Below are 20,770 nucleotides of genomic sequence, written 5' to 3'. Positions count from 1 at the left end.
TCTAGGCTTTTGATGAAGCCATCGCTGAACTTGATACGTTAAGCGAAGAGTCATACAAAGACAGCACGCTAATAATGCAATTACTGAGAGACAACTTGACAGTAAGTACCATTAAAACTTGCTTGTTAAGCAAGGAATTTTATTGCATGTCACCATGAATAGAGCATTTTGTTCATTGCTTGACTCTAACTAAAGCATATGAACAGTTAGCTGGTGGCTACTATTTTATGTCTAACATGTAAGTAAATCATGTTTGTTAGTAGTAAGTTGTAATACTCCTGAACTTAAATTTTGTTCACACTTTTGCCTCCCAAGGTCAATTGACACAACTTTCAGTTTTCTGTGCTCCACAATTGGCAAATCCACTACATCATTGAATAACTACACTTTCTGGCTTATGTAAGGAATCTAGCATTTTTAAAAACAAGCTGCAATGTAGGTTAACTTTCACTTACTAAGTTATATCCCTTGTTATATCACCTAAAAATGGTATTGTTAGCTTTGACTAAGTGCAATCTTTACATCCTTTTGGAAAAACTTTTTAGAGCTACTCTTCACCTTTGTGTAATAGGTCCACCCTGATCACATGCATAAGGCTTGGACCCAAAAAGAGAGGGTCCCTAGTGTAATTTTAAATGGCTAAATATCATCTAGTGTCAGTTGCCTCAGCAGTAAGATTTTTTTTTATATCCACCAAATAGTTCTTTCTTGCTCATGTTCCAGAAGGTCCCCCCGCTTACTTGATATTTATGCAAACAAATATTTTGTGAGGTAGATATACTAGAACTTAGTACTAAGACCAGTATAAATAAGCTTGTTTCCTTTTTTGGTCATGTTGGTTTTTGATTTGAAACTTCTCTAGATTCAATGCTATCCAGAAGATTTTCAGGTGAGCCACAGGACAGCAACTTCTAATTCATGGTTACTCAAACTGACTGCTATCCACAGCATGAATCTAGATTGGCTTGCGAGTTTTCTGAAATTGTTTCCTGGTAGATATCATGACTCAGCACATCTGTTATATATTTTCTGGTCAGTTTTAGGTATTTTCCTGCTGCTTAAAGTTTAAGCAAGGAGCATTCACCGTGTGGCATCTGCACAGCATTCAGGCCAGGAACAAGGCTGCAGATCCTGCATAGGATTCTCCACTGCCTTGCGCCACTTACACATATGCAAAGAGAGTGTAAACTTCTACTGTTCTGAATTTGTAGCATTTTATACTGTCTTTGCACAAGAGTGAATGTTGATTTAAGATGTGTGCAAAGCAGTGAAGAATTAAACCCCTTAAGGTCTTTCTACTTGAGAGGGCCTTGGCAACCAAGGGATGTGATTGGAGCTCCACCTTTTGAGGCAGAGAGATGCTCCAAATCACATTGCGCTAGCAATGACTTTGAAAGACTGCCTGTAGAGGAAATGAGAGAGAGTGGGTGAGATAATCTCTTATCCCTGGTGGAAAATAGATGCATTTAAACTTTGTGACTCAAAATATGTTGGTGATCTCTGTTCTGGTTCTATGTCTGAAAGCATTGGTGTCTAGCTACGGTCCTGAATTCTGGACTCTGAGAGACATTTCTGTGTAGATTTGTGATGCTTACTCCTTTATCCTGTAACTAGGAGGAGAACTTTCTGTACCTGGCACTTCCTTTCAGGGCAGGACCTGATTGCTTCTCCCTTGAAAAGGACCAATTTGAGGGGATGTTTGTCTGTGGCATTGAATCTCATAAGGAAGCACATCCACACTTAGTCTTGAATGTGGGCCTGGTGATAACTTAAGTCTAATTTTCCTCTTGGCCTTCCGTAATAGGAAAGACATCTGACTTCAAATTAAAGGTCTTAAAGGGAGGGATAATTCTGCCTGAACTGAATTTGAGAGGATGTTTGTTACAGGCTTAATGCTACATGTTTCAGTGGGTTGCGGGGGAGGGTTTGCTGACCAGCCGATAGTTAAACTCCCAGAGGAGCAGCAAACTCCCAATGACAAAGCCTTTAAAAAGTAATACCATTCAAGGTGGGAAGAGCTTACCCCTTGAAGAAAAGTAGAAATACTACTGATATCCTCTTACTAAATATTATGAGTAGAAGAAACCAGAATCGGAGTGGGTTTTCAGCATTCTTGCAAATGCAAACACTTTACTCCATTTTCTCTCAAACAGTTGTGGACATCGGATACCCAAGGAGATGAAGCTGAAGCAGGAGAAGGAGGGGAGAATTAACCAGCCTTCCAACTTTCGTCTGCCTCATTCTAAAATTTACACAGTAGACCATTTGTCATTCATGCTGTCCCACAAATAGTTTTTGTTTACGATTTATGACAGGTTTATGTTACTTCTATTTGGATTTCTATATTTCCCATGTGGTTTTATGTTTAATATTAGGGGAATAGAGCCAGTTAACATTTGGGGAATTTATCTGTTTTCATCTGAGGTGGCCAATATAGGGTTGTGAAATTTTTATACAAGTTTTACATGTTTGGCATAGTACTTTTGGTACACTGTGGCTTCCCACAAGGTGGCCAGGGTTAAACAACTTCCTATGTTGAGCAAAGAAAACTGCTTGCGTATTGGTCTGTCATGATGGGGGAAAAAAGGGATAATCAGTTGCAGCCACAGGTGTAGTTAGTGTGAGTACTTCAAAGCTGAAGCATACCATGGCTGTGGGGAAACAGATGTCCCATGGATATTGCATGTCAAGCATGTGAAATCCTATGGAATATATAATCAAGTGTACATCTTTGATTGCAGCTGAAAAGCGTTCCTTAAGATAGTTTTGATCACCCAGTCAACTTTCTCTAGAGAAGGGCAGAAACGGTTCACATTCCATTATTTGTAAAGTTACCTGCTGTTGCTTTCATTATTTTTGCTACACATTTTATTTGTATTTAAATGGTTTAGGCAACCTAAGAACAAATGTACAAGTAAAGATGCAGTAAAAATGAAATGCTTGATATCCATAACTACACTGTATATTGAGCACAGCAGTAAAACAAAAACCCATGTATTTAACTTTTTTAGGTTTTTTGCTTTTGTGATTTTTTTTGATACTTGCCTAACATGCATGTGCTGTAAAAATAGTTAACAGGGAAATAACTTGAGATGATGGCTAGCTTTGTTTAATGTCTTATGAAATTTTCATGAACAATCCAAGCATAACTGTTAAGAACATGTGTATTAAGTTGATGTAAGTGGAATAAAAGTTTTATGAATGGACTTTTCAACTACCTTCTCTGTAGCTTTCATGTAAATCTGTCTTCCTGCTCTGAATTTTTTTTAAGAGTATCAATAGGGATTCTAGAGAAACTTCACTAAAACAAGAGGCATGGTGAAATATCTTCACTATTCCAATGTCAGTTTTCCCCTGATTAAATGATTCTCTGCATCCAGATTTTGGTTCACTTTCCACAGGAAATGAAGTAGCAAGATTAAGAGCTCGTCTTAACTATCTTGAAAGCTGAAACTATATACACCTTTACCCTGTTATAATACAGTCCGATATAACGCAAATTTGGATATAATGCGGTAAAGCAGCGCTCTGGGGGATGGGGCTGCTTTACCTCGTTATATCCGAATTCATGTTATCGCAAGTGGTTCCTCTGCACCCACCTGTTACTTGCTGCAGCCTTTCCCGGGGCCCTCCTGCCCCAGCTCACCTCTGCTCTGCCTCCTCCCACAAGCGCGCCGCAGTGCTGCTTCTCCTCCCTCCCAGGCTTGCTGCACCAAACAGCTGATTGGCACAGCAAGCCTCTGAGGGAGGGAGAAGCGGCGGCGGCGTGCTCAGGGAGGAGGCAGAGGTGAGCTGGGGCGGGGAGCGGTTCCTCTCCCTAGCCCGATATAACGTGGTCTCACCTATAACATGGTGAGATTTTTTTGGCTCCTAAGGGCCGCGTTATATCGGGGTAGAGGTGTAAATGCTAAAATATATAATACACACTTGAAAAGGTTGTGGCTGGGGCTGCAGAAGGCTTGTGAGTGTCCAGATGGTACGCCCATAAAGGCATTTAAAGCCATGGAAGAGAGTATTACAAAAGTACAACCAATACAGAGAACACCTGGGGGAGTGGGGACACTATCTTCAAGACCCAAAAATTCCATGTACACCAGGGCATGACCAGAACTGATCTTTGGAGCAGATCCAGAATCTGACCATCACATTGAATCCCTCCATTTGCTTTTGTGTTCTCGCTCTTAAATGGAGCCTTGGAGAGTCTTGACAGTTACTCGGAATCCTCAGAGCACTTTACTATTTGATTCTGGGAAAGGATCTGGAGTCTAATTCTTTCTCTTCCTTCCCCTAGCATAGGCCCCCTGTAAGAGCTGCATTGACAGCATACCTCTGGCAAGTATCTTCATTACCCTCAGGGATGTCAGTCTGAACTTGACATAATTGAGACAGGAGGAGCACCTCTTGATCCACATTTGCTGTTCCACTGAGGGCAGAAACCACATTAATTTCATTTCTAACATTCTGTGGAATTATAGAGTAAATGAAAATATTTTAGAGTGAAGCTGGGTAAAAACTAAAATCAAATGGGGATGAAAACTGCACTACACAGAAAACTCAACAGTACTGTATCTTTAGGCACAGCTTAACTTGCTATTTATATTCACTTTTTGTAGCATTTTTTACACAAATAATGGATGCCTCACTGTGGTAGAAACAGTGAGATCTTGAAGGATGAAGTGAACTGAGTTGCTAGATTAGACATATACTTTCCAGAATACACTGGATTTTATCAAATGACAGAGTCTATGTAGAAGTATCTTCCCATCTTTCCCTCTTACAAATTACTTTGTTGTCTTCTATCCTAGTCAACTGAATAGCAAATTCAAAATGCCCTGAGAAATCTCTAGAAATAGCTGAGACACACACCCAACAGTATAACAAACACAACTAATGGAAGAGGGTGGAGAGGGATAATTTCCATGTTAAATTTATAAATGTTATGAGTATCTAGGCTCACAGGTTAAGAATCTACTTTTTCTAATTAGGGTTCAGAACAAAATCATACAAAGGTGGGAGAATGCAAATGAGAGCAAATAGACAGCAGGGGAAAGTAAGTGTGAACAAGTTCCCTTATTAAAAGGAAAAGCTGACAAATCACCCAAGATCACTGCCAAGAGAACTTATTACAATTCCATTCTTTTCTGTACCATTATGACTAACTGTATAAAAACCAAGTACCTGTCTAAAGGAAAAGGCAGTAATTGGCTAAGCTTCCCGCCGTGACTAAATAAAGGGCCCAATTCTATCCTGAAAGCTCAGTTTACACACTTGGATATCTGGCAGATGGTGGCTAATACATTAAGAGGACTTTCAAAACCACGTTCTTAACAATGAACCAAGGATAGGTATCTGCAGTATGTGGTCACTCTATTTCTGAGCAGGAATCCACTTTTGATGAAGATGGTGTGAAAGCAGTAGAATTTAACATCAGAGTTGCATGGGTTTTGGTTTTTTTCCAATATACAAATAGAATTAATTTAGACTTTGAAATAGTTGTTTTAAATTTTTTTCATCTAACTCTGCATTGAACTTTCAAAGGAAAGTTGCCACTCCCTGTTAAATGTAAGTAGGCTGCTAAACTAGTAAGTCCTTCAATTTCTTGTTTAATATTCTAGTTACAAGTAACTTAGAATGAGACCATTTTATCATTTAGGAAATACAGTGTAAATATTCCTGGTTTTATATAATGTTTTTCATCCATAGATCTCAAAGAGCTTTATAAAAGAGTTCATTATTCATAGGAAATTGTATCCAATGTTTTTAGATGTGAAACTATTTTCTAAATACCTTTAGCACAGATTGCTCATCCTGGAGTCTTGATCCCCAACCCCACCCAACTCTTGATGCTAGAGTTCTCCACAGCACTCAATTAAAAATTTAATTGGTTTTATGGAATGAGTCTCCTGCCTGTTAGTGCAAGTAAATTCTAACACCAATCTAAGGCTCTTTTCTTATTTAGCTATTTAATTTTTTATTTTCACTGCATATTGCCTAATTAGAACAGTAATTTGCAAGGGTGCTTGTGTTACAAGCAGAACCCATGCAGCTACAGCATCCAGGAATCCAGAATCCCATCAGCTGAATGTTCTGTTGTGTATGCAGAGGGACATGGTGAAGAAGGGTCCCTAAACAATTGGGCATGGAGAAGACAATGAAAGGGGAGAATTGTCTACAAAGAGAGGTGTGTTAACTACATGTTATGGTGAAGGCTGTACAGCTAATAGGATGCTTAAATTACAGATGGGACAGCTCAATTTAAATAAAGTAATTATAAAGTTAATTATGGAGCAAGGTGCTTAAATTAAGTTGAAACATTGCAATGAAGATAGTACAGGCTGGACTGGCCATTCATCAGCTACAGTTTGGGACTGACAGGCTACAGAAAGATTCCTACAATGGCAATAGGCACATTAAAGCATCTCTCTCTTCTAGGAAAAGAATCTGGTTAAGTTCCTTTCTGCATCAGCTCTCAGTACCTGCTTATCAGAAGCTCATCTTTAAGCTAGCCAGTGGCATCTCCCCATAGCCCCTCTTGCCTTGGATTTCAGATCCTCCCACGTAGGAAGATGAGGCTACTGTGAGAGAAAATTACTTCTGGAGAGCTGACACCTCCTGGTTGGGTGCATGTCCCTGTTTGCAATAATTTTTAGTCCCTTGTGACAAATTTCCTTCAGGTTAACATGACCAGCTTCTGAATAGTAGGGAAGGTGGTGTTCTAGTATGGCAAAAGGTTAGAAATCAGGAGACCTGTGCTCTCTTGTAGATTTTTATTCTGTGACCTTAGTTGGCCTGATTTTTTCAGAAGTGCTCAGCACTCTCAGCTTCAACTGATATCAGTGAGAGATGGGGGTGCCCTACACCCTTTGAAAATCTGGTCATTTAAGCTGTTTTCTCTAAAAAGGTGTTTTCACCTACCATGCTCAATGTGAGATTAATTTTGCAAAATACTTTGAGATTCTTGTATGGAAGTTGCTGGAAGTGTAAAATATTTTGAACAGTAGTAGAAATGATGTAGAGCAGTACTGTTTGAGCAAGTGCTCAAAGCCTTCAAATTTGCCTTCTACTAGGTGAAATGGAGGAAATACCTTTCATCTGCCCTACCCTTTCTCCCTATTCCTCTGCTCAGATGAAAAGCAGTAAGAAGTCTCAGGTGCAACTGCTGATTTTGATGAGTAAAACTTAAGGTGCTCCACCAGTCATGAACCATGCAGTGGATGGGCTGAGTGTCAATCGCCATAGCAACTAAGTGCTATTGAAGTATTTTAGGAGCACAAATTGCATATTGCTACATCACTGGAAAACAATCATTCAGAATTCTAAACTAAGCCAGATACTGTATGCCTTGCACTGTACGTGAAGGCCCCCAAACTCTGCTTCTAGCAGGCTATCAAAGGGTCATAGTCCCAAAACTCAGAAGAATCTGCTGGAAATCCTGTCTCCAGTCCTGCAAACTTCAATGCGCTCAGCTGAAAGCAAAAGCATCCTTCCCAGCTGGTGTGCTATGATGGGATCTAAAGTAAGAGGTCTTATGTCAGGTAAGCAAGACTTTCACCAACATTTTACATTATCAATACTTTGAATTGCGCCCCGTAGTGGTATGTGCACAGAGCAATCTACCCTACTCATTAGACAGACCATTGTGTTTTTCACCAGTTGAAGCCTGTTGGTCTTCAGAGTTTGCCCAAAGTAGAAAGCACTATAATAGTCTAGACTGGAGGTGACAACACTGTGATTGACTACGGAGGTCTGCACTGCGCAGAATGGTCACAGCAGCTTCATGGTCTAGTGTCCTGACAATGAGACGTAAAGTAAGTTTGACTCAATTATATTAGGTGCCTATATAGCTAATTTAAAACTAGAGGGAAACGGGCAACTTTACAGATAATGTTCCCAAGGGAGAAGCAGCAAGAGTCTAAACAGCTGGAAAAGGAAGGCTGTGTGACATTCCGGTTGAGATGCAACACACAAAAGCAGCTGCCTTTGGTGTCGGCCCTCAAGGAATTCCATTTTACAAAACCTTTCCCTAGAACTGTGACAAATGGGTCTGCTTTTATGAAAATGTTTCATAGGCCTTTTCTATAGAACTGTTTGTTTAAAAAATAAATATATATAGTAACTGGGAATTCAGTTCCTTGTGCAACTGCTTAGACTGGGGTGGCCAAGCTTGTCAGGGAAACCTAGTTATTGCAGGCCCATAGTGGGTGAAAGTAGCCTTTCCTGGAGAGCGTGGGAGCTGGCAGCCACTGAGGCCCTATACTGAAGTCCTCTGTTAGAACAGTGATGGAGAGCTGTAGTCTGGCACAGACCTTATTGCTCTCTGGGATTCACAGGCAAAAGGTAGGGAGATGCAGAGATTCCAAGGGCAGAGTCAAATATGCTACATTCTGAATTCCTGGTCTGAGGAGAGGAGTCCCTTGCAGCCCTGCCAAAAAATGCTTGAAAACTAGTCACACTGGAAGCGTTTTAATACCAGGGAAGGCCTCTCCCCTTTTACTGCCCCTTTTATGTCTATGATCACCTTTTTGCATTTTTCCTGCCTAAGTGGACTTGTGTCCCCCTGAAACAGCCTAACAATCTACACAATGCTTCCTGGGAGGAAATGATATTTTTGGTGGGAGGGACTTTCATTCATTCTTCCTATCTTGTTTTGTTTTCATCTTGGTTTTCCTCTTTTTCCACTATTTCCCGGCTCCATTCTTCCCCCTTCTAATCTGTTTCGTGTCCTGTAACCCTACACAGCTCTCTAAAATTTGTAGCATTTCACCCCAGAAGGAGCTACGTTTCAGTGATGGGCAAAGTGATTTCTGTACATTTAAAGCATTTGTTTAAAAGGCATCTATCAGTATAGCAGATCTCCCAACAGTTTCACATGTCTGTTCTGCTTTGATCCATAAAAAACTCTGTCTTGTGGGGCTGGCTGGGCTTGGCTTTCCACTCTGGCTAGAGGTGCACAGGCCAATCCTGAGCAGCACTGTGACCTCAGTTGCAGCATCTAGAGCAGGCAGCCACACTCAGCCAGCCCCAGGGGACTGGAGCCGTAGGAGCTGCCTCCGCAAGAAAAGTGCGGGGCAGGCTCGCTCTGCAACTTCCTCCCTGACTTCCCCCCCCCCCCCCAACCCCTGCACAGGGGCAGGACCCACCCATCCTGCTTTAGCTACTTTAAATGTTGGGAAGTTTGCTGTAGAATCCAGGCACCAGAACTCCACACCAGAACAGACCTCTGAGAGTCGTTAGTCCACCCCTTCCACCACCAGGGCCCCAGTCCTGCAACTTCTTGCTCATAGGCAGACTGGTGAGCTTTGGATGACTTCAGTGCAACTGCAGCTGTTTGTATACAAGAAATTGCAAAAAATCAGGTCCCAAGTTTGCCAAGTGCTTTGGTATCCTTGGGGGGGCAGAGGGAGGCAATATGTAAACATAAATAGTTGTCACGTTGAAATGATACTATTCATAGTTTAGTGTCAAATTTTACTATTTAAACATGTTCTGAGCTGGAGTCCTGGTTTCTGGCTGTATTGCAGATACCCACAATGAGACCCTTGAGAGAAAAGGAGGAACTGCCCTCTCTTCCCCCAGTCTAACCTTACAGCAAAACTCAATTGTCACTATTTTTTCTTCTTCGAGTGCTTGCTCATATCGATTCCAATTAGGTGTGCGCACGCCACGTGCATGTTCGTTGGAAGATTTTTACCCTAGCAACACTCGGTGGGTCGGCTGGGCGCCCCCTGGAGTGGCGCCGCTATGGCATCGGATATATACCCCTGCTGACCCATCCGCCCCTCAGTTCCTTCTTGCTGCCTGTGTCGGTCGTTGGAACAGTGGAGCACGGCTTAGCTGACCTCCACTTCCCTAGCTACTCGTTCTCTCGTTCCTTGTTGTGTATATAGTTAAAAACTTTTTATATAGTTCAACTTAGTTATCACTTTATAGTATATTTAGTATAATATAGTTAAGAGGGGTCGGGGAATAGCCCCTTCCCCACACCCGGTGCCAGGGCCCATGCCTGGTTCACCGGGTTTCAAACCGTGCTCGGCCTGCCGCAAGCCGATGCCGACAGGAGACCCACACGACTCCTGTCTGAAGTGCCTCGGGGAATCGTACATGACAGCTAAGTGCCACATTTGCAAGGCTTTTAAGCCAAGAACAAAAAAGAAGCGGGACATTAGGCTAAAGCAGCTACTCATGGAGGTGGCTCTCACCCCTCCGCCTTCAGCACCGAGCGCTGGTCAATCTACGAGCAGAAGCACCTACTCGGCACCGGACCGCACCGGTACGGCCAAGGCTCCTCGGCACCAACCGGCACCGAGGCCGGCTCGACGCAGCTCCCTCTCCTCGAGGTCGAGAAAGACTAAGACTCCTGCTGTTTCCGTGCCACTGGCACCGCAGCAAGAGAGCTCGTCCAAGTCAGACCGCCCGGCGCCAGCGCCCGCCGCGGCACCGACGACGTCGGCACCGTCGATTCCGGTCCCACAAGGGCCGTCGAGTCCGATGCCTGTCAGCTCCCCAGCTAGACCCGTGGTAGAGCTTACTATCCCGTCCACGCCGGAGACGTTCTCAACGGTGAGGGATCTCATTGCAATGACAGAGTCAGCACTGCCTCCACCCCCGGCACCGCCGGTGCAGGTGATACAGTCTATAGGCAAGCCGGCCTTGATACAGCCACCCTCTGTCGGCACAGCGGACTGGCACTGTTCAAGATCACGGTCCCGCAGACGTTCCAGGTCCTGACAGCGATCCTGCTCCCGTCACCGCTCGCAGTTCCGGCACCGTTCTCCTCTTCGGTACCGGTCGCACTCGTGGCCCCAGTCGGCATCCCGTTCGCCGGCCCGCTATTCTCAGCACCGCTCCAGCTCCCGGCACCACTACAGGCATCGAGATTCCCGTAGCCGCTCCTGATGTCAAGCCTCGAGACCCGGTCGACCTCCCGGCACCGCTCCCGGTACCGGTATACCTCCCGGTACCGGTCTCCGGTGCCGAGTAGTGCAAGGCCAGCTAGCAACAGGGACTCTGTTCAGGGCCTCTCCGCTCCTCCGTGGCCATCCAGGCACGCTTCAGTGTCGTCCCGCGCAGACAGCTATTATGTGCAGGACCGCGAGTCCGATGTGCCCACAGGGGTCTTCCAAGAGGCACAGGCCCAGGACCTAGGCCCACACCACTGGTCCTTCTGGACACCCTGGGCATACCACCAGGCCCAAGGTGCACCAGTACTCCCGTCCCGCTCGGCACCATCAGAGCACTGGGTGCCAGAGGCGACAATCAGCTGTCCCCCTCCGACTGGTGCGGAGGACGCTCCAGTCCACCCACCGGACTCCCTGGTCCCACTGGAGCAGGAGGTTGCTCAGGAGCAAGTCGCCACGCAGGACCCTCTCGTCCCAGGTGTCTCCTTTTCCTCTTCTCCAGATGAGGCGGTGGCAGGGAGGGCCCTTGGGCCCTCCTCCAATCGACCTGAGGGCCCACCAGGACCTCCTCAGGAGGGTAGCACTCAACATGAACCTCCAGGTGGAGGAGGTCCCAGAGGTAGAGGACCCGGTAGTGAGCATTCTGTCGGCAGATGCTCCCACCAGAGTGGCCCTACCATTTATTCGCACCATCCAGGCCAATGCCAACACTATATGGCAATCGCCGACCTCCATCCTACCTACGGCCAGGGGAGTCGAGCGTAAATATATGGTGCCCTCTAAGGGGTACGAATATTTGTATGTCCATCCTCCTTCCTGCTCACTGGTTGTTCAGTCAGTTAATGAGAGGGAACGCCATGGCCAGCAGGCTGCAGCCCCAAAATCGAAGGAGGCTAAGCGAATGGACCTGCTAGGCCGTAAAGTGTACTCGGCAGGTGCCTTACAGCTCTGGGTGGTGAATCAACAAGCCCTCCTCGGCCACTATAGTTACAACACATGGGCGGAGGTGGGGAAATTTACAGAACTACTCCCTCAGGATTCCTGCCAGGAGTTCGCAGCCTTCTTGGAGGAAGGAAAAAAGGTGGCCAGAACTTCCCTCTAAGCCTCGCTCGATGCAGCCGACTCAGCAGCCAGGACTCTGACCTCAGGTGTTGCCATGAGGTGTATCTCATGACTTCAGGTTTCCAACCTCCCGCCCGAGCTGCAGTACACCATCCAGGACTTGCTGTTCAATAGTAAAGGCTTCTTCTCGGAGAAGACTGACACTAGGCTGCAAAGCCTGAAGGACAATAGGGTCATAATGCGTTCTCTAGGCATGCACACGCCAGTGACCCAACGCAGACCCTTCCACCCCCAACCTCCCTGCCCATAATTTGTGCCTAGACATAGACAGGACTTTGACAGACGGCACAGACGAGGTGGGCGTAGACGCCAGTCAGGACCCCAAAGGGGCCAAAATCAAGGTCCCTCGAAACCACCAGCGGGACCGAAATCTAACTTTTGAAGGTGCGCCCGAGGACAGCGTACCAGTTACAGACCAGGATCCTTCTACTCCCTTTTCCAACCGTCTCTCCTACTTCCTCTCTGCATGGTCCCAGTTGACTTCAGATCTCTGGGTCCTACGCACGGTGGAATATGGATACCACCTCCAATTTGTTTCAACCCCACCCTCCCACCCCGTCCCTCTTCAGGGGCCCCTCTCATGAGCAATTCCTCTTGCAGGAGGTGCGGTCGCTCCTCACCATGGGGGCTATAAAGGAGGTGCCAAAGAATGAAAAGGGCAAGGGGTTTTAATCCCATTATTTCCTAATCCCCAAGTCGAAGGGTGGTCTCAGACCCATCCTAGACCTGCGAGGACTCAACCAGTTTATGGTAAAGTTGAAATTCCGTATGGTATCCCTGGGGACCATTATCCCCTCCTTGGATCCTGGAGACTGGTATGCCGCCCTCGATATGAAGGACACATATTTTCATATCGCCATTTTTCCTCCGCACAGGAGGTAGCTCCACTTTGTAGCCGGCCATCAGTACTTCCAGTTCAGTTCACAGTCCTACCCTTCGGACTTTCCACAGCCCCAAGGGTATTCACGAAGTGCATGGCTGTGGTCGCCGCATGTCTCTGCCGACGTCGGATACACGTGTTTCCGTATCTGGACGATTGGCTTATCCGGGGGACCTCCGAGAGACAAGTTACCCAGCATGTGGGCATCATCAAGGATCTATTCACTCGTCTAGGCCGGATGATCAACATGGAGAAGTCCTCTCTGGTTCCCACACAGAGGTTAGACTTAGAATCTCAGGGTTGGAAGGGACCTCAGGAGGTCATCTAGTCCAACCCCCTGCTCAAAGCAGGATCAAACCCAACTAAATCATCCCAGCCAGGGCTTTGTCAAGCCTGACCTTAAAAACCTCTAAGGAAGGAGATTCCACCACCTCCCTAGGTAACCCATTCCAGTGCTTCACCACCCTACTAGTGAAATTTTTTTTCCTAATGTCCAACCTAAACCTCCCCCTCTGCAACCTGAGACCATTACTCCTTGTTCTGTCATCTTCTACCACTGAGAACAGTCTAGATCCATCCTCTTTGGACCCCCCTTTCAGGTAGTTGAAAGCAGCTATCAAATCCCCCCCTCATTCTTCTCTTCTGCAGACTAAACAATCCCAGTTCCCTCAGCCTCTCCTCATAAGTCATGTGCTCCAGCCCCCTAATTATTTTTGTTGCCCTCCGCTGGACTCTCTCCAATTTATCCACATCCTTCGTGTAGTGTGGGGCCCAAAACTGGACACAGTACTCCAGATGAGGCCTCACCAGTGCTGAATAGAGGGGAATGATCACATCCCTCGATCTGCTGGAAATGCCCCTACTTATACAACCCAAAATACCATTAGCCTTCTTGGCAACAAGGGCACACTGTTGACTCATATCCAGCTTTTCATCCACCATAACCCCTAGGTCCTTTTCTGCAGAACTGCTGCCCAGCCATTCGGTCCCTAGTCTGTAGCAGTGCATGGGATTCTTCCATCCTAAGTGCAGGACTCTGCACTTGTCCTTGTTGAACCTCATCATATCTCTTTTGGCCCAATCCTCTAATTTGTCTAGGTTCCTCTGTATCCTATCCCTACCCTCCAGCATATCAACCACTCCTCCCAGTTTAGTGTCATCTGCAAACTTGCTAAGGGTGCAGTCCACACCATCCTCCAGATCGTTAATGAAGATATTGAACAAAACCGGCCCCAGCAACGACCCTTGGGGCACTCCACTTGATACCGGCTGCCAACTAGACATGGAACCATTGATCACTACCCATTGAGCCCGACCATCTAGCCAGTTTTCTATCCACCTTACCATCCATTCATCCAGCCCATACTTCTTTAACTTGCTGGCAAGAATACTGTGGGAGACTGTATCAAAAGCTTTGCTAAAGTCCAGAAATAGCACATCCACTGCTTTCCCCTCATCCACAGAGCCGGTTATCTCATCATAGAAGGCAATTAGGTTAGTCAGGCATACTTGCCCTTGGTGAATCCATGCTGACTGTTCCTGATCACTTTCCCCTTCTTTAAGTGGCTCAGAATTGATTCCTTGAGGACCTGTTCCATGATTTTTCCAGGGACTGAAGTGAGACTGACTGGCCTGTAGTTCCCTGGATCTTCCTTCTTCCCTTTTTTAAAGATGGGCACTACATTAGCTTTTTTCCAGTCATCCGGGACCTCCCCCGATCGCCATGATTTTTCAAAGATAATGGCCAATGGCTCTGCAATCTCATCGGCCAACTCCTTTAGCACCCTCGGATGCAGCGCATCCGGCCCCATGGACTTGTGCTCGTCCAGCTTTTCTAAATAGTCCCGAACTACTTCTTTCTCCACAGAGAGCTGGTCACCTCCTCCCCATACCGTGCTGCAGAGTGCAGCTGTCTGGGAGCTGACCTTGTCTGTGAAGACAGAGGCAAAAAAAGCATTGAGCGCTAGCTTTCTCCACATCCTCTGTCACTAGGTTCCCTCCCTCATTCAGCAAGGGGCCCACACTTTCCTTGACTTTCTTCTTGTTGCTAACATACCTGAAGAAACCCTTCTTGTTACTCCTAACATCTCCAGCTAGCTGCAACTCCAAGTGTGATTTGGCCTTCCTAATTTCACTCCTGCATGCCTGAGCAATACTTTTATACTCCTCCCTGGTTATTTGTCCAATCTTCCACTTCTTGTAAGCTGTTTTTTTGTGTTTAAGAAGAGCAAGGATTTCACTGTTAAGCCAAGCTGGTCACCTGCCATATTTACTTTTCTTCCTACACATCGGGATGGTTTGTTTCTGCAACCTCAATAAGGATTCTTTAAAATACAGCCAGCTTTCCTCGACTCCTTTCCCCGTCATGTTATTCTCCCAGGGGACCTTGCCCATCAGTTCCCTGAGGGAGTCGAAGTCTGCTTTTCTGAAGTCCAGGGTCTCTGTTCTACTGCTCTCCTTTCTTCCTTGTATCAGGATCCTGAACTCTACCATCTCATGGTCACTGCCTCCCAGGTTCCCATCCACTATTGCTTCCTCTACTATTTCTTCCCTGTTTATGAGCAGCAGGTCAAGAAGAGCTTTTCCCCTAGTTGGTTCCTCCAGCACTTGCACCAGGAAATTGTCCCCTACACTTTCCAGAAACTTCCTGGATTGTCTGTGCACTGATGTATTGCTCTCCCAGCAGATATCAGGGTGATTAAAGTCACCCATGAGAACCAGGGCCTGTGATCTAGCAACTTCTGTTAGTTGCTGGAAGAAAGCCTCGTCCACCTCATCCCCCTGGTCTGGTGGTCTGTAGCAGACTCCCACCACGACATCACCCTTGTTGTTCATACTTCTAAATTTAATCCAGAGTCTCTCAGGTTTTTCTGCAGTTTCATACTGGAGCTCTGAGCAGTCATACTGCTCTCTCACATACAACGCAACTCCCCCACCTTTTCTGCCCTGCCTATCCTTCCTGAACAGTTTATATCCATCCATGACAGTACTCCAATCATGTGAGTTATCCCACCAAGTCTCTGTTATTCCAATTATATCATAATTCCTTGACTGTGCCAGGACTTCTAATTCTCCCTGCTTGTTCCCCAGGCTTCTTGCATTTGTGTATAGGCATGTAAGATAACTCACTGATCGTCCTAGTGTCCCAGTATGGGGCTGGAGCCCTCCCCTCTTGCACTCACCTACTTGTGCTTTCTCCCAATATCCCACTTCCCCACTTACCTCGGGGCTTTGGTCTCCTTCCCCCGGTGAACCTAGTTTAAAGCCCTCCTCACTAGGTTAGCCAGCCTGCTTGCAAAGATGCTCTTCCCTCTCTTCGTGAGGTGGAGCCCGTCTCTGCCTAGCAATCCTTCTTCTTGGAAGACCATCCCATGGTCAAAGAATCCAAACCCTTCTCTCCGACACCATCTGCGTAGCCATTCATTGATTTCCACGATTCAACGGTCTCTACCCTGGCCTTTTCCTGCCACAGGGAGGATAGACGAGAACACCACTTGTGCCTCAAACTCCTTTATCCTTCTTCCCAGAGCCACGTAGTCTGCAGTGATACGCTCAAGGTCATTCTTGGCAGGGGCGGCTCTAGGCACCAGCGGGCCAAGCGCCTGCTTGGGGCGGCATCCTGGGGAGGGCGTCATTTGGCTCCGGTGGAGCTCCCGCCGGCATGCCTGCGGCAGGTCCACCGGAGCCCGGGACGACCGGACCTGCCGCAGTCATGCCTGCGGCGGGTCCCGACTGCCCGCGGCCCCGGTTGAGCTCCCGCAGGCATGCCTGCGGCAGCACCGCTCGTCCCGGGCTCCGGTGGACCTGCCGCAGGCATGCCGGCGGGAGCTCCACCGGAGCCAAATGACGCCCTCCCCAGGATGCCGGAGCCGCGGGAACAGGGGACCCGCCGCGGGACTGGGGAAGGGCGGCGCAGCGCTCCGCGCTGCTTGGGGCAGCCTACTTTGTAGAGCCGCCCCTGATTCTTGGCAGTATCATTGGTGCCCACATGGAGAAGCAGGAAGGGGTAGCGATCTGAGGGCTTGATGAGTCTCGGCAGTCTCTCCGTCAGATCGTGAATCCTAGCCCCTGGCAAGCAGCACACCTCTCGGTTTTCCTGGTCAGGGCGGCAGATAGATGACTCAGTCCCCCTGAGGAGAGAGTCCCCGACCACCACCACCCTCCTCCTCCTCTTGGGAGTGGTGGTCGTGGAACCCCCATCCCTAGGACGGTGCATCTCATGCCTTCCAATCAGTGGAGTCTCCTTCTGCTCTGTTCCCTCAGATGTATCATCCACTCCACCCTCTGCACTAGTACCTGCGGAGAGAACATGAAAACGGTTGCTCACCTGCATCTGTGTTACTGGTACATGGACATTTCTGGTACTCTTTCCTCTTGGAAGTCACATGCCGCCAATTATCCTCACTGGCCTTCTGTCCCCTCTGCGTAGCCTGCTCTGAATCTTCAGAACATTGTGCCCGCTGAAGCTGATCCTGACGTCTATCCAGGAAATCCTCATTTTCTTTTATGGAACGCAGGGTTGATATTCGTTTCTCCAGACCTTGAATCTTCTCTTCCAATATGGAGATCAGCTTGCCCTTTGTACAGACAAAGTCGCTCCTATCCTGTGGAAGGAAGACGAACATGGCGCATCCTGTGCAGGTCACAACAGCTTCATAGGAGCGACCCTAGACTCCAATCTAGCCAGGGCCTGCTTACCACAGCCGCGGTTTCAAGCAATGGCAACAATCATCCGCGGTCTGCAGAATTTCCCGACGACCTCGGTTCGCACTTGTCTCGGTCTCTTGGGTCACATAGCTGTATGCACGTTCGTAACCAAGCATGCCAGGCTCTGCCTCTGTCCGTTACAAACTTGGCTCAACTCGGTATACCGCCCGAGCAGGGACTCAATAGACACAATAGTCACCATTCCCCCGAGCACTCTAGGCTCTCTAGACTGGTGGCTGACTCCCTCCCTTGTGTGTGCAGGGCTAACGGTCCATCCGCCTCAGCCCTCAGTGTCCCTGACGACGGACGCGTCTTCTCTCGGCTGGGGCGCGCACCTCGGAAGCCTTCGTACGCAAGGCCTCTGGTCACCTCAGGAGCTGACGCTACACATAAATGTCCGAGAACTGAGAGCAGTCCGCCTAGCGTGCCAGGCGTTCCTGCAACATTTACAAGGCCGCGGTGTCTCAGTGTTTATGGACAACACAACCGCCATGTACTATATAAACAAACAGGGAGGGACTCGATCTTCCCCCTCCTTTGTCAGGAGACCATCAGACTCTGGGACTTTTGTATAGCCCACTCGATAGACCTGGTAGCGTCCTTTCTCCCAGGAGTTCAGAACACTCTGGCGGATCGACTGAGCAGGTCATTCCTCTACCACGAGTGGTCGATACGCCCGGATGTTATTCATTCGGTTTTCCAGAGGTGGGGATTTCCCCACATAGACCTGTTTGCTTCCCGCGAGAACAGGAAATGCCAGATGTTCTGCTCCTTCCAAGGCCTCTCACTGGGGTCAATCTCGGACGCATTCCTGATGCCGTGGACGAACCAGCTGCTTTATGCCTTCCCGCCGTTCCCGCTGGTTCACAAGGTCCTGCTAAAACTCCGCTGGGACAGAGCGCACCTAATCTTGATCGCTCCAGCGTGGCCCAGGCAGCACTGGTACACCACGCTGCTCGACCTGTCACTAGCCAGCCCGATTACCCTGCCACTCCACCCAGACCTCATAATGCAGGACCACGGCAGACTTCGCCACCCAGACCTGCAGGCCCTCCACCTCAAGGCGTGGCTGCTGCATGGCTGAACCAGTCAGAGCTGCGTTGCTCTGCCTCAGTACAGCAAGTACTCCTGGGTAGCAGGAAGCCTTCCACCCGGTCAACGTATCTGGCCAAATGGAAGCGTTTCTCCTGCTGGTGCGGGACACACAGTGTTACCCCCACTGAGGCCTCGATCCCTACCATCTTGGACTACCTCTTGTTTCTCAAACAGCAGGGCCTGGCGGTATCATCATTGAGGGTGCACTTGGCGGTCATCTCTACCTTCCATCCAGGGGAGAGTGGCCGCTCCGTGTTCTCACACCCTATGGTCTCTAGATTTCTCAAGGGCCTGGAGCGCCTATACCCACAAGTACGACGCCCCACCCCAACATGGGACCTCAACCTGGTTCTAACCAGGCTTATGTCTCCCCCATTTGAGCCGTTGGCAACATGCTCGTTGCTATACCTGTCCTGGAAGACAGCTTTTCTCATAGCCATTACATCGGCCAGACGAGTTTCCGAGCTTCGTGCTCTAATGGTGCACCCACCATATACTGTGTTCCACAAGGACAAGGTGCAGTAACGGCCACACCCGGCATTCCTCCCTATAGTGGTTTCGGCATTTCATGTCAACCAGGATATCTTCCTTCTTCTTCAAGTGATTGCTCATATGCATTCCAGTTAGGTGTGTGCGCGCCGCGTGCACGCTCGTCGGAAGATTTTTACCCTAGCAACACTCGGTGGGTCGGCTGGGCGCCCCCTGGAGTGGCGCCGCTATAGCGCCAGATATATACCCCTGCTGACCCATCCGCCCCTCAGTTCCTTCTTACCGCCCGTGATGGTCGTTGGAACTGTGGAGAGCGGCTTCGCTGACCTCCACAACCCTAGCTTCTCGTCCCATCCCTGGATCCGGGAGACTGGTATGCCGCCCTCGATATGAAGGACGCGTACTTCCATATTGCCATTTACCCGCCGCACAGATGGTATCTGCGCTTTGTGGTCAACCAACAGCACTACCAGTTCACGGTGCTTCCCTTCGGCCTTTCTACTGCCCCGAGACTCTTTACCAAATGCATGGCCGTAGTCGCTGCCGCCCTCCGCCGTCGTTGAATATACGTCTACCCATACCTCGACGATTGGCTCATTCGAGGGACTTCCCAGCTGCAAGTATCCCAGCACCTTCGTGTAGTCAAAGGCCTCTTCAGGAGGCTAGGCCTCATGGTCAACGTCGAAAAGTCTACTCTGACTCCAACGCAGAGGACCGACTTTATTGGAGCAGTTCTGGACTCCAATCTGTCCAGGGCCTGCCTCCCTCTGACACGCTTTCAGGCAGTGTCTTCGATCATTCGAAGTTTCCAATCCTACCCAACAACGTCGGTGTGCATCTGCCTCGGCCTCTTAGGTCACATGGCATCATGCACCTTTGTGACCATGTACACCAGACTGCGGCTTCAGCACTTCCAAACATGGCTCGCTTCACTATACCGCCCACACAGGGACAATATAGACTCAGTGGTCATGATCCCCAGGCCAATCCTCGACTCCCTCACTTGGTGGTTGGACCCCGCGGTAGTCTGCGCAGGGGTACTGTTCCACCCTCCCCAACCCTCAGTGGCGCTGACTATGGACGCATCATCTCTGGGTTGGGGTGCCCATCTCCGGAACCTACACACTCAAGGCCTCTGGTTACCGCAGGAGCTGGCCTTGCATATCAACGTGAGGGAGCTGAGGGCAGTCCGCCTAGTGTGCCAGGCGTTTTGAGTCCATCTACAAGGCCGCTGTGTATCCGTGTTCACGGACAACACAACAACAATGTTCTACATAAACAAACAGGGCGGGGCGCGTTCCTCCCTACTTTGCCAAGAAGCCATTCGCCTGTGGGACTTTTGCATAGCCCACTCTATTCATTTAGTAGCGTCTTTTCTCCCAGGAGTACAGAACACTCTGGCAGATCGTCTCAGCAGGTCATTCCTGTCTCACGAGTGGTCGATCCGTCCCGACGTCGTCCATTCCGTTTTCCGGAGGTGGGGCTTTCCCCGCGTAGACCTCTTTGCCTCCAGAGAGAACAGGAAATGCCACATGTTCTGCTCCTACCAGGGATGCTCCCTGGGCTCCCTTTCAGATGC

At 48.3% G+C, this 20,770-nt stretch overlaps 1 protein-coding gene and 1 long non-coding RNA gene across 5 annotated transcripts in view; one reads left to right on the top strand and one right to left on the bottom strand.

Moving 5' to 3' along the window:
• YWHAZ (tyrosine 3-monooxygenase/tryptophan 5-monooxygenase activation protein zeta) overlaps positions 1–3,214 on the top strand; it is a 30,921-nt gene extending 27,707 nt beyond the window's left edge. For 3 of the 4 annotated variants that reach the window (XM_039523494.1, XM_039523496.1, XM_039523497.1), the window contains exons 5-6: positions 6–101; positions 2,154–3,214. In XM_039523494.1, coding sequence (XP_039379428.1) covers positions 6–101; positions 2,154–2,213 — 156 coding nt within the window. In that variant the 3' untranslated portion in view covers positions 2,214–3,214. Of the gene's footprint in view, positions 1–5; positions 102–315; positions 400–2,153 lie in introns of all 4 variants that reach the window. The other variant, XM_039523495.1, reaches the window with a different exon arrangement.
• LOC120397531 overlaps positions 1–20,770 on the bottom strand; it is a 37,515-nt gene that overhangs the window by 8,892 nt on the left and 7,853 nt on the right. Inside the window, exon 3 of the long non-coding RNA XR_005593846.1 lies at positions 4,328–4,423. This is a non-coding gene — a long non-coding RNA (uncharacterized LOC120397531). The remainder of the gene's footprint in view (positions 1–4,327; positions 4,424–20,770) is intronic.

The sequence above is a fragment of the Mauremys reevesii genome, linkage group 2, assembly GCF_016161935.1.
Source record: "Mauremys reevesii isolate NIE-2019 linkage group 2, ASM1616193v1, whole genome shotgun sequence".
Classification (NCBI taxonomy): Eukaryota; Metazoa; Chordata; order Testudines; family Geoemydidae; genus Mauremys; species Mauremys reevesii.
Note: the sequence above shows the minus strand (reverse complement) of the source record. Positions and strands in the feature narration are given on the sequence as shown.